This window comes from Cygnus atratus, chromosome 1, assembly GCF_013377495.2.
Source record: "Cygnus atratus isolate AKBS03 ecotype Queensland, Australia chromosome 1, CAtr_DNAZoo_HiC_assembly, whole genome shotgun sequence".
Lineage (NCBI taxonomy): Eukaryota > Metazoa > Chordata > Aves > Anseriformes > Anatidae > Cygnus > Cygnus atratus.
Genome location: NC_066362.1, coordinates 193,887,550 through 193,905,337, shown reverse-complemented (window position 1 = coordinate 193,905,337; position 17,788 = coordinate 193,887,550). Strand labels below are relative to the sequence as shown.

Genomic DNA, 17,788 nt, shown 5'->3' with positions numbered 1-17,788 from the left:
TTTTGACACAGCTAGGATGAACTTTGAACTCGAGCATAGCAAGCACACAAAATGCGTGGAGACAACACACCTTGAACTGTAGTCTTTTAAGTAACCTTACTTATAAAAAACAAATAAGTAATTTTTAGACAAGCATAACTTTTTAATTCAAAATATCATTTTGTAAATAGTGTTCTGTGTATTAAAAGAAAAACAAAGTACAAAACCTACCTCAATATATAACATATCTTTGACAGGAACTGAATACGTTACAGCCTCAACCAAACTTTCGCCTTTGGCTTACTACTGAAGTTCATCCAGAATTTACTCCAGTTTTGCTTCAATCAAGTCTGAAAATAACTTATGAAGTAAGATCTGTTTGGAAAGCTTGTATTGAATGTTTAAAAAGAATAAATTTTAATGCATAGTAAGCTATATATTCAGATAGACTGAAGTTTGGATAATGTGGTCTATTTACAAACCAATAAGAAAAAACATCCGTATAAACAAGAAAATGTGATTTAAATCTCTAAAAACACTACCTAATATTAAATCAGAAGACCAACATTTTATCATATTTATCTACCATATGCTAGCGAGCAGAGAGCTATGCTGGCGTAAGGCCAGTTGGCTCTGGTCACAAAAATAGTAATTGGTAGTTGAGTCTGTAAAACAGAAGAAAAAGAAAAAAGAATTAATTTTTAAATTTACATATTTTGATACATTACTATTCTTTTCACTAAGTTGTTTTACTGTAGTTCAGTCCTCCTAACAATTGGTTCTGGTTATAATTTAGTTGAGTATGCTTACATTATTTTCAGTATAAGATTCTGTTGTTAGGTGATTTATTATAGGCAGTTGTTTATCTTAAATTTTGTTTGATTAAGTACTACTTGTCATATCATTAAGTTATAATTTATAACTTGGAATTTAAGAAAATAAAACATAAAAGCATAATTTTTTTTACTAGAACACAGTATTTTTTATCTCCTTGGCAGGCACCTCCAGGCCTTAAAAAGAACCTCTTGCGAACATATGAATCTTGGACACCAGAGCAAATTAATAGAAAGGGAAATTTGTCTCGAGCCCATTCTCTCTTTTGTTTAGCATGGTTTCATGCTGTGTGCCAAGAAAGAAGAAATTATATTCCTCAGGTAATACTTTTTTGATGGCTTTTTAAAAATTTACCCCATTTACTACCTTTTATATCGAGAAGTGTTTTTCATCTTGTTTATGTTGGATCATGCTCAGAGATGACAAAAACTTGGATATTTCTGGTGCCTGCTTTTATTATTATCTTTGAATTAATTTCAGAATAACGTCTTAGTAGCCTAAATTCCTGTCCCTCTGAAAATTGCCACTGCCTGCATGGAACTATTGTGTGATTTGTGTTCTAATGGATGCTGAGGAGTGAGGTCCCGTGGGAAATATCCTGTGAATTTTTTTTTTTTGTTTTGAATAGAAAAAATATTTGGAAACATAAACAAATGAATGAAAGTCGTAAGAAAAGAGACACTTCAGTGGAAAGGAGGATGCAATATTTTCTACTCTTTATGCACACAAATCCTATTCAGAGCAAAGGAAGAACAAGGGAATTTGCTTAGATACTTTTTTTTAAAGCAAACATTTTTTTGCTGGTTCTGGACACAAGCTAAACAGGAAAAAAAAAAAAAGAAAAAATAAATAAACCTAGCAAACTATTCTATGTCTTGTTTATTTTATTTAGACTAGTGATGAAAGTAACCTGTCATCCAAAAGATTCAATCTGACAGAGCCTGGAATGTTTAAGAGTTTGGGGTTTTTTTGGTTAGTTTTAACTTTATGAATTATAGAGTTGTCTGCCTCTTGGAGGAACAGGCTTTGAACATAGTTTTTCAAGAAGAATAGATGAAAATACTTAGAGTAGTGATCTGTTATATGATATCTTGTTTGCTTTGTTCAAATTAATGTTAATTTACCACGAGCTTTCCAACTGACACAAGATAGGGTTAGTTCTCTTTCCGTAATGTATAACTATGTTTGCTTCATTCAGACTTGGTGATGATTTTATCATTCATTTTTTTTCTTAAGATTACCAGTTTTTAACATAGCAGGACTGCAATTAATCCCAGCCAAGATGCTCTTCTATTTTCTAATGACTTCCAGGTTGTTTTGGGTCCATATACAGATCTGTCAAATCAAATACATTAAAAATATTGAGAGACTGCAGTATCTTGCCAGTTTATGACCTTCAGGGTGACTGGCTGATAGCTAAATTGTGATGTGTGATGCAGCTGCAGTCTTGACCTTCATCTCACTGCATATGTTCATGTTACCTGATGCATTAGAACCTTTCTCATCATAAGTCATACACACCCATTCCTAAGATATTATCTATATGCAGAAGTACAGCCATAAGAAGGTACAGCAACAGGAGATGCCTTTGAGATCTGGACTTCCTAAGTTCTTTGTTATATACCAATGAGAATTACGCTGTACACGTTAATGCTATATAAAGAATAATGCCACCAAGAACCGAAAGAAGTATGAACTGACAGTGAACAAAATGTGCATGCAGCGGTCAGCATTCTGGCTGTAATAGTCGCAGTAATTGTTTTTCTCCTTACGATTTTTTCTGTCAGTAGAGAAGTGATGTGAAATATGGAGTAAGATGATTAAAGTATAATGTAGACTGCATTTGAGGAATTTGACCTCTTCATTAAAATCTAAATGAAACTGAAATAAAAAGAACTCTTCAGAAATAAAACAAAGCCATAATTCAGTGAGTGATCTAGATAAAGCTGTCAGCAGGTTTGAACTGCATTAAGTACTGTTAGGAAAGAAAAGAATCCTAAGTTTACCTTCCTTATTCTCCATGGATTCTAGTTTGGGTAACTGTGTAAAATTAAATGAACTGGTAGCATTATCTTACTCTTTTTTTTTTTTTTTTTTTTTTTTTTTTTAATATCTTAATGTTTCTAAAGATGCACTTTATAAGACTTAGGCTCTCTCTTTTTTCACTTAGCACTAAGCATTATAAAATATTAAGAAACCACATAATATTTGCATTTTACTTTATGATCGTCATTGTGTGACTAACTGAATTCTTAATATTTCTTTTTAAATGGCAGGGTTGGACCAAGTTTTATGAATTTTCTTTATCTGATCTCCGTGCTGGTTTTGACATTATTGATGGACTCTTTGAGGGTGAGTCACTTACTAAGGAAAGTTTTCTCACCTTTCTAGCCTAACCTTTCGGAATGTCTCTCATTTAGAATTTTTTTGTAATAGAAAAATTTTCACAGTAATTTTTATAAATAGGCTTCTTCGCGTGATTGTTTTGTTTGGAGTGGTGGTGTTCTGCTTAAAGGCTACTTTGAAAATATCTAAATTTTGCATTTGAATCTTCACTGGAACACATGTGGACCATTTCAAAAATATAAACACGTGACACCCAGAACTATTCACTTAATTTTCCAAGTATAGAGGAATAAGTAGAAAATACTGAAATGCCTAGATTAAGTCATCTGTCTCCATCCCTTCCCAGTATGAGCTCCTCCATACATTGAATGAGTGTGAATTGAGTGAGTATGAGCTCCTTCGTACTGAAATTCATTGTTTAATGGAACCCAAGTCATTGATCTGTTAAGTAGCTTAGTAATTCTTCATTATAGTTAATGATTAATATTTAATTTTTATATAATTTCAATAAAAAAGTTAGGAACTGATATTTAGAGACAGTTTACGATCTTAAATGAGATTTATGGATGATTAGTACTTCTGGAATTGGACCTTTGTTACACAGGCTTGAAATATACAATGATATAAAGAGCTTGAATCATTAACTATCAATGATGATCATTAATCTAATAATTAGCTACTGCTGAGAAGATATTGTTTCCTATGAAGGAATGATCAAAGTGCTTGTAGTAGTACACCAGTCACCACCACAACAAGAACAACAAAAACACGACACCAAAAAACACTTAAAATAATTAATATTTCCTTTTTTTCTGGAGACTTTAAGAAGTACCTTTCTGATCAAGCTTTCACATTAGAAAGCTTTAGGGTATAGATGTAGTTATTTTTCCTCCTTTCTATCACAGTTGTCCAAAATAAGTTATTCTGAAATTGGGAGATATGGCTATGCCTGAAAAATGTAATTGCAACAGAAGTTTGACCAGCAAATTAATTAGAACCTGGTTAGTTTTATGTACTGTGTGGTATGATTTATAATGATATAAAAAGTACCTAATCTGAACCTTTTTTGTTTGAAAGATGACATCTCCAGCAATGCTGTCTATTTAGCACATGATCTGGGTTTGGTTCAATGAGTTTATTTTATGAGATCAAATAGGACTATGATACAAGATAACATAGAAAATTTTGAAGAAAATATTCTTATTTACAACAAAGGTGCACATAATTAAAACTATTAATAGCATCATCTCAAATGAATATATCCAATTTCTTTATTGAGTATTGTTTATCATTTGTGTTGCACATTATAAGAAAAAAGCAGTGCAAGACTTATGTAATATTTCTAGTATGTTTTGAAACATAGCAAGTGTTCTGTCAATGACAAATATTTACGAACTCATTGAAGCTTCTACAACTTTTATTATTTGGCAATAGAGATGAAGAACAATTAGAAATGAATTGTTACATGTTTATGTACTTTTTTTTTCACTGAATAACTACAATGACAGGAAGAAATGTTTATAAGGCAATGCTAATTGATACAAAACTATTATTGATATATTTATAGGTTCCAAAGATTTTCAGTGGGAATTTGTGCACGGTTTGTTTGAAAATGCAATTTATGGAGGCCGTGTAGACAATTACTTCGATATGAGGGTTCTTCGGTCCTACTTGGAGCAGCTTTTCAATTCAAGAGTCATTGGCAGTTTAAATGCTAGAGGCAAGAAGATTAGTTTCCCACATTCAATCTCTTTACCAAATTCCTGCAGTATTTTGGTATGTATACATCTTCTGTTATCTTATATATACATTGAAGTAAGTTGTTTTCAAGAACCATTGTATTCGCAAAGAACGCCAGAGATATGATATAAAGAATATCTCCACTTATTTGAGAATTCTTTTGCGCGGAGCAGTAGTTCCTAAGTTGTCAGAACTATTCTGCTAGTCTGCTCAATCAGACTTTTTTTATGATACCTGATTGGACTATGGTGCAAAGCAGCATAGCTATGAAGAACTAAATAAAAGAAACGGGGTCATCTTATGACAAAGAAGGACCTCAGTAAATTTATTATATAAATCTATATAACTTTTTATATAACTTGTACAGACTGCTAGACATTCTTACAACTTATGGGTGAAACAGGAAATATATTAATATATCTCCTTATTTACAAAATATATCAACATTCTGACATAATTTGTTGGCATGCTGTGGAGAATGTATGACATTTTATTTGGAGATAAAAATAAATTCTTGTGCAGTATTCTGGAGGTCAAATTATTTCACTTTATATGAATGATAATATCTTCACATAGATTTAAATAGAAGTGTGTTCTTCATTATATAAATATTTTTATAGGCTATTCAAATTCCAAATGCTGAAATCTTTTTTTTTCTGTTTTATATTGTCATTAATCTTGTTCTTAATTGCTTAAATTCTTGTTGCTCTTTTAGAAAAAGAAACACTGTTAAAAAACTGCGTTTTTTAATAAATGAAAAAAAAATCCAAGATACCTGTGTTACATACATTTTAATCTTTGTGTCATGCAGCACTTAACAAAATTCTTGTTAGCATACACTGTTAATTTCATTAAATGAAAAAAACAGTACCCTCAGTTATGTTTATTCTGTTTTTTCAAATGTAGGATTATCGTAATATTATTGAAAGCCTTCCAGAAGACGATAAACCAGATTTTTTTGGCCTGCCTGCTAATATTGCACGTTCATCACAGCGTATGATCAGTTCCCAGGTAAAATTACGTTTTTCATCTACCTCTGATTTTTTTTTCTGCCTCTAATGTAAGCTAGAGAATCCAATCACCTGTCCATAAACATGGATTTCCATAAGAAAGACTAAATGGAGGGATTATGTATTTAAGACATCCGCTAGGAACTCCCAGATATGACACAGGACCCGAGGGAATACATTTTCTTGTACCAGCAGTGGGAAGTCAAGGCCAAAACGGCAGTAATAGGTAGTGTTCAAGCATCTGATTCCCACTACTAGGGTACCATAATGCAGCAGAGCATGGATCTTTTGCAGGTCCTATGTTTTATCTGCCTATCCATACCATTTTCTTGGACAACATACAGAGACTCAAATGGTAGTATGTGTAACAGCTGGATTGAGCCACTAAGGCCTTTAGTCTTGGGAGGAGTTTGACTAAGAAGTGGCTGTACCTCAGTCTGAGTTGAAGTTAGGCAATACTTACAGGCAGATCAAATTAATGTTTTCCATCCTTTGCTTATTCAGGTATGCTGGAAATTCCAGTAATATTCAGCTCCAGTATGGAAAAAGTTTTGTACTTTGAGACAAAGCTTTATTTTTTTATTCTATAATTTTTGTTTTCATTGCTTTTCTGTTAAAGAAAATCTGGATGAGAGCACACAATTACTGCATAAGTGCAGTTAAACAGTACAAATCTTTAGTGATTAGAGTATTTTATTTGACTGGTAAATTAATTATGTCAGGTAACACTGAAAATTGATTGAATTGTGAATCTTATTATCAGAGCTGTGAAGTGACCTAGTCTGTATATCAAGACTCACTTTAATTTTCTGCATAGCCCTAACATGTTGTCTTTTATAGGGAAAAGTTATAGGGAAATAAAAAAGATTAAATTAATTGGAAGTACAATGCATCCTCTATTATTTAAAGATTTAAAGTTACTTTGTTATATATAAAAAAATGTTTGCTCGCATTTGCTTAAAATTGGTATGAGACCTTTGAACTGTAAAATAAGTAAATAAATCTTGCTTTTGAGTATTGCATTTCTGGAATACCAAATATATCACTGGTAAATTTGTTTAAATGTGTTCATGGAAAGCTGTGTTTTCAAATGCTTTGTTTTATTATTAGGACATGATACTATAAAGCTGCACAAAGATATATCAGTACAATCAGGGTGCGTAGGATAATACGTTGAGCTCAAGGACTCCTCCTCTGTTAACAAAGCCAAAACTTGCACAGAGTCTCAATGTACCTCTGTGCTTTGTCTTTATCTGATAGAAAAGGCTATGACTTCAAAATACTATCTTGTATAATACCCATTTCAAATATCTGTGTTCTTTCAAACCATATTTAACATTTGCTCAGTTAGAAAAATGCATTCGTACCAGATGGAACACAGACCACAAAACACAGTGGTTTTTAATGTGATTTGAAAACACGTGAAAATATTTTCTTTATATCCTGGATTATTCTATACCTATGCTAGCATTGTGTCGATTCTGAGAGGCTTATTCAATATCACTTTTATAATAACAAAACCTTTGAGTATTTCTCTTGATACCTTTGCATCCTAAGCCTTTAGATGCAATTTCAGAGTGCCTATGCTATGTAGTGGAAGCACTGAATTTATGGAATTTAAAACATTTGCCTCTCTTAAAAAAAAAAAAAAAAAATGTGAGAAAATGTACGGGTTATTCAATTGCTTATTAAATTAAGAACAGTTTTTTTTACCCCTTCCTTCTAAACACACTGAATCCAAGAACTGATGCTATTGACAAGCCCTTGACAAGAGTGAGTTGAAAGGCTCTTTCACACACAAAACCAGTTACAGTATCTATTTTTTTTGCTACATCAGTACAAAGTGGTCAAATATTAAATATTTACTCAGAGCATCAAGAAAGTTTCTTGATGTAGCTGCTCTCCTAGATTCTAATGCAATGTCTTGAAAATGGGGTAGTTGGTAATCTTCACTACAGAAGACAATGTGGTAGCAAAAATATTGTCAAATTGAAAAACTGACAATGTTCTAAATATTTCTTCTTTTATATTTAACAGTGAATAGATTTTGTTTTAAAAGCTTCTTAAAATCATTTACATAAACATCAACTTTGAATACTGTCAGATACGCTATAGACTGTTGATTTTTTTATACATTGCAGCTATGCTTACATAACTTGTTAAAATTCTCAGTTGTTAAAAATGCTACTATTTGAAAATAAATCCTTAGTAAACCTCCACAAAATCAGAATAGATTCAGAGTTACTGTGTGAAGTGAAATAGAAGGCAAACTTCTCCCTTACATCCAAATTTGCACTCTACTGAACTGTTCTGTTGTAGCATGGATTATAATTTATAAAATCTGGATTGTAATCTTGAAAATATGAGACTGTTGATGTAGTTAAGTGATGTAGATAAAATGAGAGATTTTCTCATCCTTCCAATAATAGTTTGTTGTATTTCTTTAAGCCTTATGCAATTTAAATAACAAAACTGGGAGATATTTTTAATAAACTGAGTTTCTATAAAACTATCATTGTACCCCCATTCCATTTCTGGCAGTTTGGTAGTCCTGAGTCCATAGATGATTCCACGGCACACAATCTAAAATTGGATGATTGCCTTCTAAGAGCTGGTTGGTTGGTGGTTGGTTTCTTTTTGGTCAGCAAGCCAAAGCAGAGAAGAGCTGAATGAATACAGAAGTGAGAAATAAATTGGCATCAGCTCAAACAGTCACCATGTCACTAACACCAGAAGGACCGAATTTAATACCTTCTGTGTCCAGTGCTTCACGGAATCCGTGCTAAATATGTGGTGTATTCTCTTATAATTTATATCTACTGTCCCATATAGGTTCTCATCTACAACACATTATCCTATCTCAGTCTATATTTTTACTAACATCTTCTTCCTTATATGGAGATGCACGGAGTTGTACTGTCTATCCCACTGAGCTGGGGATTGTAGAAAGTAGTTTTCTTTAAACATACATACTTTGAACTCATTTGTTTAAACCAACTGACAGCAATTGTGACTTCCCTCATCTGAGTGATTACTTTAAACCTCTGAGACTATTCAGATATACACTGATTTAAAGTCAATTGCATTTAGCAGTCTTTTATTGTTTCAAAATCTTTCAAAAGAAGTAGTAAAATACGTAATATTGATATATGTTACTAACTGTGAAGTTGTATTAATGCAATTCTTTGATAAGAAATCTAATTTCTTTTTATCATTTTTTCACTACACAAGACAGAGAACTTAGATAATAGAAATGTACATTTGCCATAGACTTTCTATGAATATTATTTATTTTTCGTGCATATGAATGATAGCTTGTATTGCTACAGCATCGCATTTTTCTGCTGTAGCAAAAATTTGCTGCAGCACAGTGCAGCATTTTGCAGTTATGCAGAGATCTTCCATATCCTTCTACTGCACTGCTAGTGTTTGGGTAAGCCTAAAGCATAGCACTAAAAAGAAATGAACTTTTTTCAGCAATGTAAAACACAATTATTAACACAATTATTGAATATATTCATAGCTTTGGTTTCTTTTTTTTCCAACAAGAAACTTCAATTCTAACTTAAGACCAGAATAACACTAGCTGTATTATTTTAATATTGCTCATTACTAATTGAATTGTTATAAATTATGTCTTACAATGTTCTGTAGTGCAATTCAGAGCATATTAATACTGCATGCATTCTGGTAAGAGCCATTTTCTTTTTAGAAAATATTTGACTTAAGTATATATATGATCTTTTCAGCAACATGACTTAAAATGTTTTACTAGATTTTGTGCTTAATTGCTTTCTGTAGGTAGAGCTAGGTTAATTTTTAGTGGCTGGATTTCTAGAGTTCACTGTGTCTCTTTGGTTCTGCCTTACATACTGTTACAAGACCCAGCATCCCATAGGTTGGATATGACCGTGAGTAATCTCACGTCTCTTGCGATGTTTTCCCTGCAGAACAGTGCAGTCAAAATAGAAAACAGCTCAACTGACAATGCAGCTACAAGAGTCATCGTAGCTCATCCTGTCTGTTTTGTACTAGGCAGAGACTTTAGGCACAGCTGCAACTCCAGTTCCCTCACGCTCACCAAGAGTAGTTACCACTAGGTTACTGTCATGCTCCTTTCTTGTGATCTGATAAACACTGTATTTTTGCCTTTGTATTGGCCTGTATTCAGATGGTTTAATCTCCCAGTCTAACCTGTAACTAATGATTACAGCAGTCTATTAGACTATGTGAAGGTTTGCTTAGTTTCCTGTGGATGAGAAGGGCTTATAATTTGGATCTTTAGTCCTTAGTGACCTTTAGTCACCTTCTTACATAGCTGACTCTTGACTCCATTGTAGTCTCTTATTTTGGGACTACATTTCTCCTTTTTATGAATCCCTATCAACCTATTTCATCCTTGATTGTAATTGTAATAGAATAATAATGAAGTGCATTCAACAAAACACCACTTACTGTATGAGATAAATACAATTTCTCCAGACTGAAATGTACAGGCCTCTGTGTGTATTTTTACACCTTGGAAAAGCAATTAAGAGCTACCTTGTTCAGTGCAGGACTTAGCATAACTGGCAAAGTAGTGTGAATTATCGCCACTAAACACTGTAGGCAGATGAAATGAAAACGCAAAAACATTGTTCTGTCTCCTTCCCTTCTTTGCACAGCAGACTTTACTCATTACAGGCACTCTTAGGAGAAAGTCTTCTGTTAGTGTTGCATGAGTCCATCAAATCCTGTCAAATGGCTGCAAATGAATATAGCCTATATAGTAGCTATATATGGTCAACTGAACGGTTAATCGAAATACTCTTCAATAATATAGTAAATCATTTTGTCAAAAATGCACGTTCAGTAGCCAACAGGTTATCCAAGACTCCTCAGATATGACTGCCAATAATAATCAACACAGCTAGCATTTAGTTTACTTACTACTAATTTTTTCATAGAATACTGCATATAATAATTATAATAATATTTCTGTATCAGGAGTTCACCATTCTTTTACGTGTGTAGATTCATAATGCTTCACAGAAAGAAGTTAGGCTTTATCATAGAACCGTAGAATGCTTTGGATATGAAGGGACCTTACAGATGATCTAATTCCAGCCCCCTGCCATGGGCAGGAACACCTCCCACCAGACAGACCAGGTTGCTCAAAGCCCCATCCAACCTGGCCTTGAACACCTCCAGGGATGGGGCATCCACAGCTTCTCTGGGCAACCTGTGCCAGTGCCTCAACACCCTCATAGTGAAGAATTTCTTCCTCATATCTAATCTAAACCTACCCTCTTTTACTTTAAAGCCGCTACCCCTTGTCCCGTCACTACAAACCCTGATAAAGAGTCCCTCCTTTTAAGTACTGGAAGACTGCTATAAGATCTCCTCAGAGTCGTCTTTAGGTTAAATAACTCCAACTCTCTCAGCCTTTCTTCATAGGAGGAGGTGTTCTAGCCCTCTGATTGTCCTTGTGGCCCTCCTCTGGACTCTCGCCAACAGGACCATGCTGTTCGTATGTTGGGGGCCCCGGAGCTGGACGCAGTACTCTAGGTGATGTCTCATGGTAGTGGAGTAGAGGGGGAGAATCCCCTCCCTCGACCTGCTGGCCACGCTTCTTTTGGTGCAGCCCAAGACATGGTTGGCTTTCTGGGCTGCAGCTGCAGCCTTCTGGCTCATGTTTGTTTTTTCATCCACCAATATTTCATATCCACCATATTTCATGAGATAGGTCTCAGTGAGGTTGAAGAACATACTTTCATGGACAAAGGAGTACACTTTTCTTACATATATCATACAAGGAAAAAGAATAATTACAGTCTCTCCATATACTAGTCCAGCATCTTGAATCTTCTGTGTTCGCCATCTCAGAAATGGCAAGTGGAGGACAAGTCAGTGGCTTTGCAGTTCAATTTTTAGGATCTTTGTTGGGCGGGGGTGGGAGGGCTGTACATGCATAATTGACTTCTTAAAGTTCTTCAAAGTGCTTAAGGTCTTTAGAAAATTAAACAATCTTTTGAGCTTCAAATTGTTGAAGAGTCCAGAGACTGTAGTTTCTTGCCAACCTTGCAATGAAATACTATAAAATTATTTAATTTGATACTTTATATACCAATTAAAAATGTTGAGCTGTGAATACTTAAAACTTCAAATAATTGGGTTCTGATTTACTTAAACTGACATTGCTGGGAGTCTTTCACCTGCTATTTTTGTCCTTTTTCATTTTATGGGCTTTGAACCTAGCCAATGATTTTGCAATAGCTACTTGCTTCAACAACCAGTTTCAGAAAAATATTGTAGTGTTACATAGCGTCCAAATCTGACTAGTATTTTCTGTGGTAAGGTAGAGAATATAAGATAATTTAATTTCCCCAGATGCATTTCTCTCAAGCCCAGCTGTATATTTGTCTTACCCATTTTGTTCCAGAGTGAGTGATGGGAATCACTCTCACTGCTCCCAGTTAGCTACTCCATTATTTTTATTATCTGAAAGTGTTTGCAGAAGGATGGTTCCTTGAGATACTCCTTTTTCTTTTAATCAGAGATACTTATCTCAGCTCCTTTGGTAATTATTGATTCTGCCTTAATGTCCCATCTAAATAACCTCAGAATGTCCTCATGAATCTGTTTGGTATTCATGAAGACACCATTAAAAAGAGTTGAGTTGACCAATTCCTGTGATTTTAATGTGCTTTTGTGTATTGTTAACAAAAGAGACAAATTTATATTTGACGTATCTAAAGGAATGCTTCTCCCATCATGTTATTCTCTAAGTGCTTTCTTCTGGCTTTCTGCACATCCACTTCTCTTTGGACTTTGGTTGTTGCTGCCTGACAAACTAGTTAATTGCTAGGTTAGCAAGCCTGCTGGCAACATCCCAGCTGTGCAACCAGGTATTGTGACCCATGGGATGCATCCACTCCTGATATTAATATCCCTTTGGCCAGGTTGGGTCAGCTGTCCTAGCTGTGTCCCCTCCCAGCATCTTGTGCACTTCCAGCCTCCTTGCTGGCAGGGCAGCACAAGAAGCAGAAAAGTCACACTCTGTGTGAGCACTGCTCTGCGACAAATAAAACATTGGTGTGTTGTAAGCATTATTTTTGTCCTAAATCCAGCACCATACAGCACCGTACCAGCAACTAGGAGGAAAACTAACTCTATCCCAACCGAGACCAGGACAAAGCAAGTGACTGGTTCACCCAACTAATTGTGGCATCCTTAGGCAAGGCCATCATTCGCATTGTTGAAAGAGAACGTGCCTCTAAGACTGACCTAATACTTGTCCACTGTCAGGAACTTTTCTAGAATGAAGTTTGAGATTGACACATTTTTTCCAAAACTTTATTTCAAAATGTAAATGGCACTTTAATTTGAAATTAATGCATGAGAAACAGGGAAAGCCATGCATGCCAATATCAGATGGCATGAAAGGTTGGTGTCTGGGATAGAAAGTTTTTTAGATCCATGTAATCATAGAAATTTGGTTAGAAGGGACCTCTGGAGTTTATGTAGTCCAATCTCCTTCTTTTAGTGGACCTGTTGCCAACACTGACCATGGCTTTGTCTAGCCGCATCTCGGAGGACCTCTGAGGAAGGTGCTTCCACGACCTTTCTGGGCAGCCTGTGCCAGTGCTATACTTCACAGATTGTGAACACTTCTTCATGTCCTGTTTGAACCTCCCAAGCCGCAGCTTATAGCCATTGTCCTTTTTTATGTAGTCTGAAACTAGTAAGAAGAGATTTTCTCCACAGGCTTTGCAGTTTCCCTGCAAATAGTTTTAGGCAACTATCGTGTTATAAATTAGCATCCTCTTTGCCAGAATAAACAGGCCCCTCATCTTCTCCAAGTTCACATGTAGTAGGATCTTGACTATTTTGGTAGTTCTGCTATAGGCTATTTCCAGATTTTTAACATAGCCCTTGAATGAGGGATCCCAAAAGTGAACAATGGTTTTCTGATGTTGCCCGTATAAGTAGAAATGGATAATATCCTCCCTTGATCACACACCTCCTATCGCAACCCAATATGCAGTTTGTGTTACCTGTATGAAGAGAATACGCTCTACCTTGTGTCAGCACAACTACCAAGTCTTTTTCAGGAGGGTTCCTACTTTGCCAATCACTTCACCGTCTGTACTGGTGGATAGCATTGTTACACTGTAGGTACAAAATACTGCCTGTTGAACTAGACAAGGTTTTTGCTTATCCAGCCTTCCATTTTATGAAGGATAGCATCAAAAAATTGGCACCCCCGGATTTGAAAACTCTCCATTTATTGTATTATGCACTCCTGCTAATTTAGTGTAATCCACTGACTTGTTGAATATGCACTGTATGCCATCATCCAGGTTGTTCATGGAGAAATTGAACAATGTGGTCTCAAATATCAGCCTGCACATTTCCTTCTCACAAGCTGCAAGCCAGATGCCAACCCTTGATTCCAGCATTCCAGCCAGTTTTCAACCCAGTCCATTGTTTGAGATCATGCTTCAAGCCTGTGCTTCCTCAGCTTCCAAATAGTAATGAGGTAGGAGAGGATGTCAGCAGCTTTATTAGTGTTATCCCTCACTCTTCCCTCATTCACATAGTCAGTCACTTCATCACAAAAGTGGATTCCACATTGATGTGCTCCTTGATCTCCCAAGGGACAGAGATGAGGTGAAATAAGCTGTTGTTCCATGAATCCTCCTTCTAATTTCTTGAGTTGGGCATGTTACCCATCTTACCATGAGTAAGGATTTTCCCTGATCGCCATGATTTTTCATGTGCAGTACAGAGCAGCCTTTCCATCACTTTGGCTAGCAGCCATAGACAAATCTCATCTAGATTCCATCCATTTGAATGTATTCATGATTCCTAAGTATTGTTTCTCTTCCAGTATTTGCTACCCATTTCTTTCCATGCAAGGAGGCCATTGAATACTTCAGGCTTTTATGTACTCTCCCTCACTTATGGTCTCTTCCGTTCAAGAAAAACCCAATGTTTTCTTTGAATTTTTGCATATGTGTTGAAACACACCTTACCATTAAAGTTACTTGCTGGTCACAGACAGGCTTTGTTGTTTTCTTATTTCATCCTAAAGTGCCCTAGCAGTACTTTTATCTTCCTGCTTTGTCTGTCCTTGATTTTGGTTCTTGTCTATTCCCTTTTTAGTATTTTATTCCAGTGAGATGCTCCCAAGAATCCATTAAGACTTCTAAAAATCCAGGTCTTTCTGCACATTGAGATGGTTTGTTCTGAGGCTTGCTCAGAAAAACCTGCATTTTCCTCCTTTTTAATCAGCTGAAAGTCATGTGTTGTCCACTAGACTGTCTCTGATTTTACTTCTCCCTTATGTTTACTTCCCAGGTGATCTTGGTAGCAGTTTCTTGAATAGACTGGTGTCAGCTTTCTTAAAGTCCAAAATCTTAACTCTGCAGTTTACCTTATGCCTATCGTTAACATATATAAAAAAGTAAATAATTCATGTCCGCATTTGCAAAGTTGTCTGTTAACTAGGGCTTTAGAAATTTCCTTTAATGGTGTCATAATGAATATAGTACAAAAAGCAGCCTTTTCACTTTGAAATGTAAAGATACACATTTACAAATGATGGTATTAAAACGGCTTCTCTGACTGAAAGGTAACTCTTAATTCAAATTAAAATTGAATATGATAGCAGGTCTCCTGTGAATTTTATTCAAGCTTTTAAGATATGTTTCCCATAAAAGAACTGTTGATGCGGTTCTTTGACATAATATAAAGCTTGTGTTTTATTTCTCATACTCAGTAAAAATCTCATCTTGCAGATCACTGCCATAAATATCAATTTAGATTTGTACTGTAGTAGAACGCATTGTTATAGGGAGTATTTAAAAGTGTGTAGAAATGACCTATCTCTGTTTCACACTTATTTTCATATATTCATACCATGACATTTCATGCTTACCATGAGTGGTAGCTGAATCACTTGAAAACTTCAGAGCTTGTTCTAGAAGAAACTTAACATACTGAAATAGTATTCATGTATTATATCAGAATGAGATAAGTAAATTATGGTATCTGAACAAAGTCAGATTCACAAATTCTGGCGAAAAAGCCTCTTGCCTAACTGTATACTCCAGAGAATTTATACAGTCATAGAGACCTCACACTGAATGCATTGTAGAAGAGATTGCTTAAAAAGAAACAATTTAACAAGATCCATTAGAAGTCTAAAGGAGCAGTCAGGTGGTTTACCAGGGGTAGGTACCTCAGCACCACTCTTTCACTCCCGTTTCTTGAAAAGACAAGGGGAAAAAATATGACCAAAAAAAGTTGTAGACTGAGATAAGGACGGGGACATCTTCACAGATTCACAGAATCATTCAGGTTTGAAAAGACCTCTAAGATCATCTAGCCCAACCTTTAACCTAGTACTGACAAGTCCAGGGATAGTGACACAACCACTTACTTCCCTGGCAGCCTATTCCAATGCCACACAACCCTTTCAGTAAAGAGACTTCTCCCAGTATCCAACCGAAACCTCCACTGGTGCAAATTGAGGCCATTTCCCCTTGTCTTATCACTTGGTGTTTGGGAGAAGAGACTGCTCACTCACCAAATACTGTCACAGACAACACAGACTCAGTGTAAGGGAGATTAATGTAATTTACTGCTTACTGCTATCAGACCAGACCAGTGAGAACTGAAAACAAACTAAAAACACCTTCCCCCCATCCACTGTCCCTTGCCTCCTTCCCCTGAGCAGTGCAGGGGAACGGGGAATGGGGGCTGCGGTCAGTCCCTGATGCTTCGTCTCCACCGCTCCTTCACGGTCACTCTCTGCCCCTGCTCCCCGTGGGGTCCCTCCCACGGGATGCCGTCCTTCCCGAACTGAGCCTGCGGGGGCTGCCCACAGGCTGCAGCTCTTCCAGAACTGCTCCCACACGGCTCCATACCATGGGGTCCAACCCCCAGGAGCAAACTGCTCCAGCACAGGTCCCCCACGGGTGGGCGGCAGCTCCCCCCAGACCCCCTGCTCCTGCGTGGGCTCCTCTCCACGGGCTGCAGCTCCGGCCCGGGGCCTGCTCCTGCGGGGGCTCTCCATGGGCCGCAGCCTCCTCCAGGCCACATCCACCTGCTCCACCGGGGGCTCCTCCACGGGCTGCAGCGTGGAGATCTGCTCCATGTGGGACCCATGGGCTGCAGGGGGACAGCCTGCTCCACCAGGGGCCTCTCCACGGGCCGCAGGGGAACTTGTGCTGCGTGCCTGGAGCACCTCCTGCCCTCCTGCTGCACTCACCTTGGGGGCTGCAGGGCTGCTTCTCTCTCAGCTCTCACCCCTCTCTCCCAGCTGCTGTAGCACAGCAGATTTCCCCTTTCTTCAATCTGCTCTCCCAGAGGCCCAACCAACGTCACCCGTGGCTCGGCTCTGGCCAGCAGTGGGTCCCTTTTGGAGCTGTCTGGAGCTGGCTCTGATCTGACCTGGGGCAGCTGCTGGGCTCTGCTCACAGAGGCCACCCTTGCAGCCCCTTGCCAAAATCTTGCCATGTAAACCCAAAACAAATAGCAGCTTAGGATAACTGCCTGCAAAATATAATACTCATTTAAAATAATTACTGTTGCTATTCCGCATGTGCTTGAAAATTAGAAGTTTTGTTGAAAAACTCTGTAACCTTTTGTTATAGCTTTTTTTTATTTTATAGAGAATACTTGTGGAGTTAAAATTAATGGTAAACTAATAACGGAAAACAGTGCAAAAGCAATCTAGTAAGACAAGCAAGTATGAACCAGGGTCAGGAAACATGAAGTGTATCTTGTCTCATTAAATGTAATTGCAATAATCTCACTGACTTCAGGAAAACAGCATTTTATCCTTTAGTTCTTGTTTTTTTTCAGCTTTGTTTCTGACCTGCTCACATTTT

General features: G+C 36.7%; 1 protein-coding gene across 1 annotated transcript in view; it reads left to right on the top strand.

Annotated features, from left to right (window-relative positions):
• Positions 1-17,788, top strand: part of DYNC2H1 (dynein cytoplasmic 2 heavy chain 1) — a 167,238-nt gene that overhangs the window by 94,563 nt on the left and 54,887 nt on the right. The window contains exons 78-82 of the mRNA XM_035542461.2: positions 237-347; positions 978-1,133; positions 3,090-3,165; positions 4,727-4,935; positions 5,806-5,910. Of these exons, the coding sequence (XP_035398354.1) occupies positions 237-347; positions 978-1,133; positions 3,090-3,165; positions 4,727-4,935; positions 5,806-5,910 (657 nt within the window). The remainder of the gene's footprint in view (positions 1-236; positions 348-977; positions 1,134-3,089; positions 3,166-4,726; positions 4,936-5,805; positions 5,911-17,788) is intronic.